The sequence below is a fragment of the Gigantopelta aegis genome, chromosome 12, assembly GCF_016097555.1.
Source record: "Gigantopelta aegis isolate Gae_Host chromosome 12, Gae_host_genome, whole genome shotgun sequence".
In the NCBI taxonomy this organism is placed as follows: Eukaryota; Metazoa; Mollusca; class Gastropoda; order Neomphalida; family Peltospiridae; genus Gigantopelta; species Gigantopelta aegis.
This window is the reverse complement of record NC_054710.1, coordinates 28,932,355-28,949,129: the sequence shown is the minus strand read 5'-3', so window position 1 is coordinate 28,949,129 and position 16,775 is coordinate 28,932,355. Positions and strand designations below refer to the sequence as shown.

The following is a 16,775-nucleotide window of genomic DNA, read 5'->3' as shown; positions in this document are numbered from 1 at the left end:
AATAAAATGATTTGCCATAATGTACAAACAATATTAGGATACGTTTAACTAAGAAAATAGCTAATCGATCGTACAAGTTTTGGAGGAAAATAAACTTTACTGAAGGGCAAGGTCAATCCCGGCAGCCATGTCAAAACAGTCGATCAAACGGAAATGTATCCCAGGCTTATTTATGAGCCCATGGAATGTTTTCAGTGTGTAAGTACACACACTTTGCAGTTATGGAAATATTTACATCAATAATATTAATGTCAACGTTGTGTCATAGTTTTTATATGCACAGGAATTTGGGAATTAAATGAAGTCGAAGACCGCAAGACCAAAACACGGACGTCAAACATTAAATTAACACATTTAGCGATCGTAATATACTAATATCCCATAAATAAATTACGGCAACTATTTACAAACATAATTTCTTACACTATAAACAAATTATTATGAAATACAACTAAATGTAGCTCGCGTTGTGCATCCAAAACGATCACTAATAACAATAGTTACGCAATTTCGTTTTTGCCTATAGTGCGCGACACGACAAACGGCACTACTAAGAATTTCATTAAACAATAACTATAATAAATGGCATAGTTCCAGACATTACAGAATACAAGCAAATATGCAAATAATTACTACTAAATGTAAAAATAAATATTGTGTTTTGTCCAATATTAAAATTACTTGAGAAAGGTCCACGTCACAGCAGTTACGAAAATTGTTGGGACAGCCATGACAATATGTACCATCCCACAGACAGGATAACACATACCACGGCCTTTGTTATACCAGTCGTGCTGCACTGGCTGGATCTTGCATTAAGATGTATGCATTAAAATATGTCTGTACCTTGTCACATTCAGATTGTAGCGTAACATCATAAACTCTCGGTTGTTATTATTCGATATCTCAATAATATATAAATTTAAAAGTCCGTGACTGGGGATGGGGGGGGGGGGGGTGTCCTCGAGAATAATTTTGAATATTGACTCATCTTTAGCACAATGGCGTAGGGGGAGGGGATACAGGGGCCCAATCAAACTTTGTTATTAATGTATTAAAGTTTATAAATCATAGTCTACATACATGTACACAGTGTGGTCCCCACCCCCCCACCCCATATAGTTCCCCCCTCCCCTCCCAGTATAAAAATATACGCCAGTGCTTTAGCGTCATTGTGCCGTGTATTTATTTATTTGTTTATTCATTTGTTTATTTGTGCTGCATTTGAAGAATGTTTTAAATAACAATTTTTGGTTTCATCAATAACATTTATTTGACCCAGCCCGTGAAATGAGCTGCAGAGAGCGTAAACTGTTAGTTATGTAAATTGGTAGGATCTTTATTTCCCACTTGACGCTGAAAGTAACAGAAAAATAAATTTAGGAAAGCGAATCCGCTATAAGTATTATTGTGAAAAATGTTTTTTTTCTGGCAACAAATAATAACAAAACGTAAACAGTGTAGTGAAAAACAGGTGGTAGATAAACGATACATGGTTACGTATACAAGCGTACGGGCTCCCATTTATTTGTGTGTGTGTGTATGGCGGGGGTGGGGGTGGGGGGGGGGAGGTAGGCTGGCTTTTACCCGAATTAAACGAAAACAACATTTATTCATATTAGCATTGAAAAAGAAAGAAAAAAAGAAATGTTTTATTTTTAACGGCGAACTCAACACATTTTATTTACGGTTATATAGCGTCAGACATATGGTTAAGGACCACACATATTGAGAGGGGAAACCCGCTGTCTCCACTTCATGGGCTACTCTTTTCGATTAGCAGCAAGGAATCTTTAGTATGCACCATTCCACAGATAGGATAGTACATACCACGGCCTTTGTTACGCCCGTTGTGGAGCACTGGCCGGAACGAGAAATAGCTCAATGGATCCACTGACGGGGATCGATCCTAGACTGACCGTGCATTAAGCGAATGCTTTACCACTGGGGTACGTCCCGCCCCCGTATTAGCATTACTGTCAAACAGCTATATGGGGTTGAAAACGAATCACTACGCATTTTTACATGGATTACAACTAATTTTGAGGGTAAATTAATGAAAATACATGGTGAAAAGGTCTTAGATTAGAACAATTTGCCCCCCCCCCACCTCCCCCATACCCACCTGGCTCGTACGATTATAGTTACGCACGCACAAATGTACGACAAAAGAGATATTTTAATTTCAAGGGAGGTAACTGTAAAATAAAATCATACTAACTTTTGGTACCACTCCACCGTTAAAATTGTGACTTATAATGTTACTTCTTTGTAATATTAACAATACAGTTACATGTTGTATGTTATTAATTGCATAGAAATAGTGTTAGACCTTGATTAAAGGGAGGTCTATATACTGGCTTGGACCATTAGTTGTCTTTAATTTCCGGAAAAATATCCAAATTAAAAAACAGAAAGCAAAAAAATTGACGCGCGACAGGATCAAAATGAACGCGCGCGCTGACCAGAGACGGGAATGTTTGTTTTTTAGGCCTTAACATGAAATGTTTTATAATTATTTCCCAGCCATACAGATGAACACATCTGAAGTGTGGGGTTTGTTTTCATGCATCCATCCATCCATCCCCCTATGTTATTAAAATAATTAAGCCTGGAAAATCCTTGAGTTTGAGTTCGGACCTATATTTTTTAAAGTTTATTTAAATTAAAGGGACATTCCTGAGTTTGTTGCATTGTAAAATGTTTCCGACTAATAAAATATTTCTACGATTAAACTTCCATATTAAATATATTTTCTTGTTTAGAATATCAGTGTCTGTATATTCGATGTGTTTCTGGTCGTCTTAATAATATTTGTAAGAAGCCCAAACTGGACTCTGTCTTCAAATAATTCCGTACGTACGAAAACATTATATTTTAGGAAATAAAATGAAATTTAACCTAGTAAAAATATTAGAACGATCAGAACACGTTTAATATATAGCTACTAATATTTTATGCAGAAACATATATTTGATACGTAATTACAGTCGTTAAAAAGGCTCTGTTAGTCGATAACATATTGAAAATTGCAGCAAACTCAGGAATGTCCCTTAATAGCAATATTGGAAATACTCCACAAAATGATGGTTAGCTGAATCATGCTCTGAACAGACAGAATATTGAGTTTGTGAATCTAATCAACATGTGTCTCATTTTGTTGTACAGGTGTAATAGGATGTACTAATGGACGACAGCGAACACAAAAGCTTCTTCTTTGACAGTTCTCCGTTCCATTCGCATGACGACACCAAAACTGACTTCCGGTATTTAGACACCACTCCCTCCTTTACTGAAACTCAGGTGACCATACAACAATAGTTATTTTCCCCCACTTTTCTTGATCCAGTAGCAGCAGCGATGGTTTATATATATATGTGTGTATATATATGTATATGTATATGTATATCTATACACACACACACAAAAACACACACACACAACACACACACACACACACACACACACAAACACACACACACACACACACACACACACACACACACACACACACACAAACACACACACACACACACACACAAACACACACACACACACACAGACACGCACACACAGACACGCACACACATACACGCACACACAAACACACACACAAACACACAACACACAAACACACACATACACACACACACACATACAAACACAAACATACACACACACACACACACACACACTTTTGGGCACCTTCCTACGCCACTAATAAGCACACACTATTGTGATCTCCTATTTGTTATAAACACCATTTCCGTAGTATAATTGCTTCATTGAATGTCTTAGCATTACGTTTGTTTTTGTTTAACAACACCACTAGAGCACATTGATTATTAATCATCGGCTATTGAAGGTCAAACATTTGGTAATTTTGACATATAGTATCTACATTTTCTATTAATAATAAGGGATCTTTTATATGCACCATCCAGACAGGATAACACATACCACGGCCTGTGGTGTTCTGTGAAATGGCACCTTGGGGGTAGTAACTATATATGAATTCTAGTAAATATACAATATATGTAACAGTAAACATGGGACACGTTTTGAGGATTACAGTAATAGAACATTATTACAAAAAACCGGTATCGGTGGTGTCGTGGTTAAGCCATCGGACAAGCTGGTAGGTACAGGGCTCGCAGCCCGGTACCGGCTCGCAACCAGAGCGAGTTGTAACGACTCAATGGATAGCTGTAAGACCACTACACTACACCTTCTTCATTTTAACTTATTTTCGTGCTTATATACAATTAAGGTTCAGGCACGCTGTCCCGGGCACACATGTTAGCTACCTGGGCTATCTGTCCAGGACAGTGGGTTAGTTGTTAGTTGAGTGGTTAGTGAGGAAAAAAGAGGGTGTAGTGCAGTCGTTAAAACTCGCTCTGGGTTCGGAGCCGGTGCCGGGCTGCGAACCCAGTACCTATCAGCCTTGTGTCCGATGGTTTAACCACGACACCACCGAGGCTGGTTACATGTCACTAAACAAATATTGCGTTTCTTTGTATTACTCTTTGAACAGGCTGAAGATCCCGATGCAACCCAGGCACCAACAGGGTCTACTGTTCTCTCTCCTCCTGTAGCATGGACATCAACGTCGAGACAAGGGATATCAACACCGCGACAAAGGACATCAACACCGAGACAAGAGACATCGACATCGAGACACGGGACATCAACATCGAGACCAGAGACATCAACATCGAGACAAGGGGCATCAACATCGAGACACGGGACATCAACATCGAGAAAAGAGACATCAACATCGAGACAAGGGACATCAACACCGAGACACATCGAAACTCCTGTTAGCGTCAACACCGGTCAACTAGTTGATGTCAGTGATACTGAGTCCAGTTATGAAGACAATTCTGAATCTCTCATATCAAAGAAATCAAGAAAACGTAAGTTTCATCTGGACGTAAAACAGATGATGTGTGATCTGGGAGAATACGATAGCATACGCTACGCCGATTGGCGGCGTCTGCTGGCGACTGCCGGAAGACATGACCACGCCTTTAGCGTCATTGTCCCAAGCGTAAATCAACGCTCGCAGGCGCCGACCTATTTTCAAGGCTCCACGTAGATATTTTAATTTTGCCAGATGTTAAAATGGCTGACATAAATGCTAATGTAACAGTTATAATTGAAAGTAAATTTTTTTTTTATTTAACGACGCCACTATAGCGCATTGACTGTTTAATAATCGGCTATTGGACGTCAAACATAATGGCCATTCTGACAGTTTCAGGGGAAACCCGCTACATTTTTCCATTAGTAGCAAGGGATATTTTATATACATCATCCCATAGAGAGAATAAAACATACCACGGCCTTTGTCCAGTTGTGGAGCAAAGTTGGGACGGGGAAAAACCCAATCAGAGAATGAGTAAACCGAGTAAATGAGTAAAACTCCAAATTAGTAACGTGATGTGGAATGATGTGGCTACTTCTGATTGGCTGAATTGCCTGCTTTTGCAAGTGCACATCTTCAAATTTCAACACAATTTTAAATATTTATCCCTCAGTGGAAAAAGTCATGAAAGAAGTCGCATCTCTTTGTAGAAGAACTCTAATTGTATTCCCTCAGTGGGAAAAGTCATGAAAGAAGTCGCATTTCTTTGTGGGGGGTGGGTGGGGGTGGGGGGATGTAGCCCAGTGGTAAAGCGCTCGATCGGTGCGTGGTCGGTCTCGGATCAAACACCGTCGGTGGGCCCATTGGGCTATTTCTCGTTTCAGCCAGTGCATCGCGACTGGTATATCAAAGGCCGTGGTATGTACTATCTTGTCTGTGGGATGGTGCATATAAAAGATCCCTTGCTGCTAAGCGAAAAGAGTAGCCCAACTAGTGGCGACAGCGGGTTTCCTCTCTCAATATCTGTGTGGACCATAACCATATGTTTGACGCCATATAACCGTAAATACAATGTGTTGAGTGCGTCGTTAAATAAAACATTTCTTTCCTTTCTTTTTACCGGTGTCGTGGTAGGCCATCGGTCTACAGGCTGGTAGGTACTGGGTTCGGATCCCAGTCGAGGCATGGGATTTTTAATCCAGATACCGACTCCAAACCCTGAGTGAGTGGTCCGCAAGGTTCAATGGGTAGGTGTAAACCACTTGCACCGACCAGTGATCCATAACTGGTTCAACAAAGGCCATGGTTTGTGCTATCCTGTCTGTGGGAAGCGCAAATAAAAGATCCCTTGCTGCTAATCGGAAGCGTAGCCCATGTAGTGGGAACAGCGGGTTTCCTCTCAAAATCTGTGTTGTCCTTAACCATATGTCTGACGCCATATAACCGTAAATAAAATGTGTTGAGTGCGTCGTTAAATAAAACATTTCTTTCTTTTTTTTCTTTTTCCTTTCTTTCTCTTTGTGGGAGAACGCTTAATTGTATTCCCTCAGTGGGAAAAATCATTAAAGAAGTCGCATCTCTTTGTGGGAGAATTGTTAAGCGTATTCCCTCAGTGAGAGCACATTGATTTATTCGGCTGTTGGATGTCAAACATTTGGCGATTTTGACATATTAGTCTTAGTGACAAGGAATCTTTAATGTGCACCATCCCACAGACAGGATAGCACATTCCACGGCCTTTGATATACCTGCCGTGGTGCACTGGCTGGAACAAGAAATGGCCCAATGGGCCCACCGACGGGGATCGATCCCAAACCGACCGCGCATCAAGCGAGCGCTTTACCACTGGGATACGTCCCGCCCCCTGATAGAAACTGACATACATGTACGTTTAGCACATAATTTATGTCTGCATTAATGACATGTATAGTAACAATATAAAGTCTGTTTGTTTTGTTTAACGACACCACTGGAGTTAATCAATTAATTGATCATCGGCTATTGGATGTCAAACATTTGGTCATTCTTACTCGTAATCATCGGAGGAAACCAGTTACATTTTTTCTAATGCAGCAAGGGATCTTTTTTTTAATGCAATTTCCCACAGACAGGAAAACACATACCACAGCCTTTGTCCAGTTGTAGTGCACTGGTTGGAACGAGAAAAAACCCCAATCAGCTGAATGGATCCACAGAGGTGGTTCGATCCTGCGACGCAAGCACCTCAAGCGAGCACTCAACCGACTGCGCTAAACTCCGCCCCAGTAATATATAGTGAAATAAACCTATACTGTGATGCAATGACCATTTTTATGCATTGTATTGCACTACTTTTATTATTTCTTATACCAGTGATGTTTTTCTACTTTTTCAGGTTCTTTTTGCAGGATTCAGGAAGGGGGTACCCCTATTTCAGCCACAGCTGTCCATTCACATTGTAAGTATTGCCGTCGAATTCCATGTAGATCTGTAGAGGAAAGCCTAAGGTACAATCCAGTGCAAAACATTATGTCTATATTTTCTATAAGACCAAAGTTACAAAGAAAAGAAATATTTATCCCTCATTGGAAAAAGTCATGAAAGAAGTCGCATCTCTTTGTGGGAGAACTCTTAATCGTATTCCCTCTTAGAAAAGAAGATAATTTTGACGCCATATTGTACCGACATTTGATCGCCATGTGTGTATGTATGCACAAAATCAAAATGACAGGAAATGACAATTGAAAGGGCATCAGCTTAATTTCAAGGTGCTAAAAACATGCACAGTTGTTAGACAAATCACTGGTGATTGCTACTACCAGATAATTTCCGTACATGTGACCGGCCAATACGCATACTTTATTTATCTTACTTTTCAAATTTACATACAATAACGCGAAGGTCGGAGGGAATTTTCTGCAGTTCAGGATGGCAAATAGCCATATCGTCTCTGTGTGTGTATATTTGTTTGTTTGTATGTCTCCCCACAAACCTCCCCCAAAGTTCCCTCGGCGTTCCGCCTCATGTCATTGGGGTCCCCCGTAAACATATTTTCTGGATCCGCACTTACAACGAACATGCTTAGAACGAACTACTGCATATAAGGAACTGGTCGTAAAGTCCCGTTTTATCTCCCTATACATTAATAACACAATTATGCAAATGTGTACAACTAACTACTGCTATAACGAACTAACTATCATGGTCCCTTCCGGTTCGTTATAAGAGTATTTCACTGTACATTAAAATAAATTAATTCGTAATAACCTACAAGGTAAGGAGGTGATTGACAAAGCGATTGAATTGAAGGTGGATGACAACAGTAGATCAATATATTACGTTATTAACTTACTTGGACAGGGGGCGGGGCGTAACTCAGTGGTAAATCACTCGCTCGATACGCGGTCGGTCTGGGATCGATCCCCGTCCGTGGGCCCATTGGGCTATTTCTCGTTCCAGCCAATGCACCACGACTGGTATATCAAAGGCCGTGGTATGCGCTATGTTTCTGGGATGGTGCATATAAAAAGATCTCTTGCTACTAATGAAAAACTGCAGCGGGTTTCCTCTCTAAGACTATTTGTAAAAATCACCAAATAAATATTTGACATCCAATAGTGGATGATTAATAAATCAATGTGCTCTGGTGGTGTCCTTAAACAAAACTAACTTTTACATGGACATGTCATGATAAAATAGTACTAGTCTTAACAGCTTCGTGCTTACAAGTTTGTTTTGTTTAATAACACCACTAGAGTACAATGATTTACAAATCATCGGTTATTGGATGTCAAACGTTTGGTAATTGCTACATGTATATATAGTCTTAGTGAAGAAAACCCGCTACATTTTTCCATTAGTAGCAAGGGATATTTTATATGCACCATCCCACAGAGAGGGTAGCACATACCACGGCCTTTCATATACCAGTCGTGGTGCACTGACTGAAACGAGAAATAGCCCAATTGGCCCACTGAGTGACATAATGTTCAATTGTAACGAACGTTACCTTTATTATTCCTTTTCGGGGGGGGGGGGGGTGGACGTAGACCAGTGGTATAGCGTTCGCTTGATGCGCGGTCGGTCTAGAATTGATCCCCGTCGGTGGACCCATTTGGACTATTTCTGAATCCAGCCAGTGCTCCACAACTAGTGTCACAAAGGCCGTGGTATAAAAGATCCCTTACTGCTAATCGGAAAAGAGTAGCCCATGAAGTGGCGACAGCGGGTTTCCTCTCTCAATACCTGTGTGGTCCTTAGCAATATGTCTGACGCCATATAACTGTAAATAAAATGTGCTGAATGCGTCGTGAAATAAAATATTTCCTTGTTTCCTTTCTCTAAGAATCTTCTAAAAACAAATACATGTGATTCGGCTAATAAACACAACACATTACTAGCCAAACAAATTAAAAACATCAAAACAGAGAGAGAGAGAGAGAGAGAGAGAGAGAGAGAGAGAGAGAGAGAGAGAGAGAGAGAGAGAGAGAGAGAGAGAGAGAGAGAGAGAGAGAGAGAGAGAGAGAGAGAGAGAGAGAGAGAGAGAGAGAGAGAGAGAGAGAGAGAGAGAGAGAGAGAGAGAGAGAGAGCCAGCCAGACAGAGAGACAGACAGACAGACAGACTATACACAGTAATTGGTGGGTTTGTTTTTCAGTTGACAGGATGACATTTCGGAAAAAGCCTCGCTTAACACTGCCAGGTTTTGTGGACAGTTGGCGGAAAGAAAAATCTCTCATTGAATGTCTCGAGTATTGTCTTGAAAATAAAGTTCTTACTGACGTGACATTCAAGGTGGGAAGAGAACAGAAGAACGTCCAGGCTCACAGACAGATTGTCAGTATCCGCAGCGGCGTGTTCGAGGCCATGTTCTACGGACCATTGGCAGAGCAGGATGAGATCGTCATTCCGGACGTGGAACCTGACCTCTTTGAAGAATTTCTTAAGTCAGTATAATAGTATTTGTTTTCTAGCATAAACTAATTAAGAAAATATAATATCAAAAACTCAAGGACCAGACGACAGTGTTCACTATGGATGGCGGTACTATTAATTTGATGCAACATAGAACATTACCGTTATTTCCAAAGATAGTTTCTTTTTGTTTAACTCAAATTGGATTTGTTGATAAAACACTTTAAATGTTGCTGGTACAGAAAGTTGTCTCTCTCTCTCTCTCTCTCACTCTCTCTCTGTCTCTCTCTCTCTCTGTCTCTCTCTCTCTCTCTCTCTCTCTCTCTGTCTCTCTCTCTCTGTCTCTCTCTCTCTCTCTCTCTCTCTCTCTCTCTCTCTCTCTCTCTCTCTCTCTCTCTCTCTCTCTCTCTATCTCTCTGTCTGTCTCTCTCTCTCTCTGTCTTTGTTTCTCTCTGTCTCTCCGGTGGTCGAGACGTAGCCCATTGGCAAAGAGCTCGCTTGATGCCCGGTTGTTCTAGGATCGATCCCTGTCGGTGGTTCCATTGGGTTATTTCCCGCTCCAGCCAGTGCACCACGACTGGTGTATATAAAAGAGCCCTTGCTACTAATGGAAAAATGTATCGGGTTTTCTCTCTAAGACTACCAAAATTACTATATATTTGACATCCAGTAGCCGATGATTAATAAATCATTGTGCTCTGGTGATGTCGTTAAACAAAGCAAACTTTTAACTGTCTCTCCTCTCTTTCGACTCTCTCAGTTTCTCTCCAGAATACCTTTTCTTTTGTTATTGATTTTGATTTAGTTTTAAAATTAAATTCCTTCTGTGACTCTCTCTGTTTCAGTATCATTACCGCGCACAAGGGGACGGTTACCCTCGTAGGGTTCATTATTTGGTCATTCAATTATTCACACCGTTATTAATCAAAAATACTTTCATACAGCTATGGTTTGTAAATCTCTTCTGCCTGGACCCCGTTCCACGAGGCGATCTTAGCAATATTATCGCGTTAAATATCTGCAATCGCCTCCTTATTTTTTTCGACGATCGCCAGCCCGTTCCACGACGCGGTGTAGCTCACTATCGTCAAAAAGTACTGTGGAAATTAATAGGTACGAGAACTTGTAAGCCACTAATGTAGTTGTCAAATGGCAGCTAAATGATGATTTGCTAATTTTCTAAGGATACACACTTTTTGTGTAAAAATGGATCTAATATATACTAAATACCTTTTATGAAACTCGGCGTTCGATGAAAAACAGTCTAGGCCATACAGCCACAGATCACAGTTATCTTCCCATTTGGTTGTCCGGAAATCCGGAAATGTAGTCTGCCGTTTGACTGTCATTATTTTATGGCAGACAGCTTTAAAGTGGAAACTATTTGACTGAAGTGAGCGCATGTAGTTTGTAAACATGTGTAACTTGTTGACATTGAAGACTTGTTTGTGGTAATTCCGTCCCACGTACAAGTAGTGCTTTTTGTGTAAAATGGGAGTACTCCGGCCAGGTTTAGTGAGTGTGTTTTTTTAAACCAGTATCCTTGGAGAAAGAACTGAACAACAGGGGTTGTCCTTTTCAGGGTATGTTTCCCCAAGGCCGGCAAAGGTACATACACAAATCCATGGGCCTGCTGATAGTAATAAAAATGTTATAGCCACTAACGCTATTTAGAACCATATAGTGTAATTAATTGGGGTCTGTGGTCATACGACCGTATCAAATATAGTTTATAGTTTCATCGTTTTTATTATTGCATAGGTATCTGTATACAGATGACGTAAAACTGAGCAAAGACAATGCCAACGACTTTCTGCGCCTATCAAAGGATTATGACGTCACAACCCTAGCACAGCGATGTCTGACCTGTTTGTCTTTGGAGGAAGCCCTCCAGTACAATGAACATGATCTCGAGAAAAAAGTTCTTAATTACATTTTGGAAAACGGAGATACAATGGAAAAGTCAGTAGAGGATACCAACATTTATATCTCATCGTTTAAAGCCAGAACTACGTCTCCTTTGATTCGTACCGATAACACAGCCACAGACATTCATTCTGTTATTCAAACGGAAGACACAGCCACAGGCATTCGTTCTGTGATTCAAATGGAAGACACAGCCACAGCCATTCGTTCTGTGATTCAAACGGAAGACACAGCCACAGGCATTCGTCCTGTGATTCAAACGGAAAACACAGCCACAGGCATTCGTCCTGTGATTCAAACGGAAGACACAGCCACAGGCATTCGTCCTGTGATTCAAACGGAAGACACAGCCACAGGCATTCGTCCTGTGATTCAAACGGAAGACACAGCCACAGGCATTCGTCCTGTGATTCAAACGGAAAACTCAGCCACAGGCATTCGTTCTGTGATTCAAACGGAAGACACAGCCACAGGCATTCGTCCTGTGATTCAAACGGAAGACACAGCCACAAGCATTCGTCCTGTGATTCAAACGGAAGACACAGCCACAGGCATTCATCCTGTGTTTCAAACGGAAAACACAGCCACAGACATTCATAATCTTATTCAAATGGACGACACAGCCAAAGGCATTCATCCTGTGTTTCAAACGGAAGACACAGCCACAGGCATTCATCCTGTGATTCAAACGGAAAACTCAGCCACAGACATTCATAATCTGATTCAAATGGAAGATACAGCCACAGGCATTCATAATGTGATTAAAATGGAAGACACAGCCACAGACATTCATCGTGTAAGTCAAATGGAAGACACAGCTACAGGCATTCGTCCTATGATTCAAATAGAAGACACAGCCACAGGCATTCATCGTGTTATTAAAATGGAAGACACAGCCACAGGCATTCGTCCTGTGAATCAAATGGAAAACACAACCACAAACATTCGTCCTATGATTCAAATAGAAGACACAGCCACAGGCATTCATCGTGTTATTAAAATGGAAGACACAGCCACAGGCATTCGTCCTGTGAATCAAATGGAAGACACAGCCACAAGCATTCATCCTTTGAATCAAATGGAAGACACAGCCACAGACATTCATCGTGTTATTAAAATGGAAGACACAGCCACAGGCATTCGTCCTGTGAATCAAATGGAAGACACAGCCACAGGCATTCGTCCTGTGATTCAAATGGAAGACACAGCAGCAGACATTCTTCGTGTTCTGCAAATGGAAGACACAGCCACTGACATTTATTCTGTGCTTCAAATAGAAGAAGATAAAACTACTGACATTCACCGTGTAGTTGAATCGAAAAACATATTCAGTGACATTCCTTCCTTGATTGTAATAGAAGACACAGACATCCATCCCGTGGTTGAAACAATCTCAGACTTTGCTCCTGCCATTCAAATAAGAGACACAAGCACAGACAAACATCCTGCGATTCAAATAAGAGACACAAGCACAGACAAACATCCTGCGATTCAAATAAGAGACACAAACACAGACAAACATCCTGCGATTCAAATAAGAGACACAAACACAAACAATCATCCCGCGATTGAATCGGGAAACGTATTAAACGACATTCCCCCTTTGATTCCGATAGAAAACATATCCAACGAGGTTCCTTCTTTGATTGAAATACAAGACACAAGCAGAGACATTAACGACGTGACTCCAAAAGAAAGTACAACCACAGATTGTCCTAAGATTCAAATGCAAGATCAATCCTCGATAATTCAGCCTTTGCTTCTTCATCCCCGGAATACCTACAAGGAACTTGTAACCATAAGGCGCTTCGGGAGCTTTGTAGCCTCCAGTTGGCAGTGCTCTGGTCACTATGACAACGGAATCATGTTCTCTGTAAACCAAGATGCGTCGTTGCTAGGATTCCAGTTGTACTGCGCAGATGACGGAACGGCCCAACAGTATGACGTCACAGCCTTCATCACCAACCCAATAACCGATGACGTAATCAAAGGCTCAGCAATAAAAAAAACAATCCTGGCTAAATCGGCCGAGACTAAAACGTATGACGTGCAATTTCCTCGTGGTATACAGCTGGCGGGAGATAAAAAGTACAACCTCGTTGTGAACATCAAGGGGCCGCTGTCATACAGTGGGTTGTCGGGCAGGTCTAAAGTGCAGCATGGTCCTTTCGTCTGCTCGTTCTTCAAGGCCAGGGAATCGAAGCACAGTGAAGGACGAGACTGTTGCGCGCTTGTTAGTTCAGGCCAAATACCGGGTTTACTGTTCTTGTTGTGAGATCAGGGAGCGGGAAATACATTCAGAAATACCCGATACTTTTGCTGATGAATTTATTAAGTTCTATTACAATCTGTGTATAATATTCATACACTAATGATGAGTTAGCGTCCAGACACAGGGAGAGACAGTAGTCGAGAGAGAGAGAGAGAGAGAGAGAGAGAGAGAGAGAGAGGGGGGGGGGGGGAGGAACGGAGTGAAAGAGAGACAGACAGGCAGAGAAAGGGTGGAGGATGGGAGACGCACATGAGAATATGAAACAGTGAATGTTAAGGGCGTCAAGTGGAGTGGAGGTGACGGCAAACGGGACCTGTTTTGAGAGAGAGAGAGAGAGAGAGAGAGAGAGAGAGAGAGAGAGAGAGAGAGAGAGAGAGAGAGAGAGAGAGAGAGAGAGAGAGACACACACACACCCCCCCTGTAAATACAGACCACAACCTTTAAGGGGAAATGTGATTAAATTAACTGTTCTGTGTAAAAGGAGAAATCAGTCATCACATTTGACCCCCCCCCCCCCCCCCCTCCATTTCAGAAATCCTGCATCCACGCCTGGAGATCGAAAGGGTAGAGAATGAAAGGCAGACAAAGATAGGGACAGAGCACTTGAAAAAAGTGAATGTTTAGGGTGTCAAGTGGAGTGGAGGTGACGTGGAATTCGTTTGGCAGGAACAGCTTCCTGTGACTGCCTTCGATTGTCCTGAAATTGGTTTAAAAGGTATACGAATATTTTAATTCTAATAAACATATATAGAAGATACTCCTCGAGTGTCTTGTGATATCATAATTTATCAGCACGAATTGATAAAAATATGAAATCCGAGGCTTGCCGTGAATTTGAACATGTCTGTACTTTTATAGTGTTGATAAATTATTATGTCACAAGACACGAAGGGGTATTCTTTTTATCATCCATTTTTTTTTTTTTTTTTTTTTTTTTTTTCATTTGTTAGTTGAATATCTTTATATTTGGCAGCGGTAGACTCCTTAACTAGCAGAACGACAGTGGCGTGACGTCACTAATGATGGGTTTAGCGCTGAAACATACACAGTGACGTAACAAAAGAAGCGATATCTCGCAGGAGATATCGCAAATTATAGTGCCAGCGATATCTCCTACAAAAGCCTTCAATGGATGATAAACTTTAACTCGTTACTGATTGATGGCTTTTCTTAGGATGACAGACTACCTTTCTACCACACAAACACATAGACCCCCCAACACCTTTATTGCTTTTCTTAGGATGACAGACTACCTTTCTACCACACAAACACATAGACCCCCCCCCCCCCCCCCCCCAACACCTTTATTGCTTTTCTTAGGATGACAGACTACCTTTCTACCACACAAACACATAGACCCCCGCCCCCCCCCAAACACCTTTATTGCTTTTCTTAGGATGACAGACTACCTTTCAGCACACAAACACAGAGACCCCCCCCCCCCCCCGCAAACACCTTTATTGCTTTTCTTAGGATGACAGACTACCTTTCTACCACACAAACACATAGACCCCCCCCCCCCCAAACACCTTTATTGCTTTTCTTAGGATGACAGACTACCTTTCAGCAACACACACATAGACACACTAGCAAACACAGACACACACTAGGAAACAGAGAGACACACGAACACACACATACATTTACGAACACACAGAGACACACTAGGAACACAGAGACACACGAACACACACATAGACACACTAGCAAACACAGACACACAAACACACACATAGACACACGAACACACACACACACGAACACACACACACACGAACAAACACAGAAACACGAGCACACAGACACACACTAGGAAACAGAGAGACACACGAACACACACATACATTTACGAGCACACAGAGACACACTAGGAACACAGAGACACACGAACACACACATAGACACACTAGCAAACACAGACACACAAACACACACATAGACACACGAACACACACACACACGAACAAACACAGAAACACGAGCACACAGACACACAGACACACACTAGGAAACACAGAGACACGCGAACTCATGCAGACACACTGGCAAACACAGAGATACACATAGAGGCACACGAACAGACACAGAGAAACATTAAAATGCACAGACACACATTAACACACCCGGGGACACACGAATACATGGAGACACACTAACACATACAGAGACACACTAACACATACAGAGACACACGAACACATGCAGAGACACACTAACACACACAGAGACACGAACGCATACAGACACACACGGATAGACACAGAGACACAGGAACACACACAGAGACACGAACACATACAGAGACACACTAAGACACAGAGATACACACTAACACACAGATAGACACTAACACAGATACACACTAACACACAGATACACACTAACACAAACAGAGACACACGAACACACAGAGACATACGAGCACACACAGCGACACATGAACACACACCTAGACACACGAACATAAACAGACACAAGAACACACATAGAGACACACTAACACACACACACACACACACAGACACACGAACACACATAGAGACACACGAACACACACAGATGCACACATACACACATAGAGACACACTAACACACACAGAGACACACTAACATAGACAGCGACACTCGAACACATACAGAGACACACTAACACACACACAGACACATGAACACACACAGACACACTAACACAAACTGAGACACACTAACACACAGAGACACATGAATACACATAGAGGCACACTAACACACAGCTACACACTAACACATACATAGACATACGAACACACACATGAACACACAGAGATACACGAACATAA

General features: G+C 41.6%; 1 protein-coding gene across 1 annotated transcript; it reads left to right on the top strand.

Annotated features, from left to right (window-relative positions):
• On the top strand, positions 1-14,963 carry LOC121385752. The gene is made up of 6 exons (XM_041516519.1): positions 1-198; positions 3,169-3,303; positions 4,535-4,916; positions 7,242-7,304; positions 9,502-9,790; positions 11,520-14,963. Exons 2-6 carry the CDS (start codon positions 3,187-3,189, stop codon positions 13,957-13,959), a joined length of 3,291 nt encoding a protein of 1,096 aa, XP_041372453.1. The 5' UTR covers positions 1-198; positions 3,169-3,186; the 3' UTR covers positions 13,960-14,963.
• Positions 14,964-16,775: the final 1,812 nt, after the last annotated feature.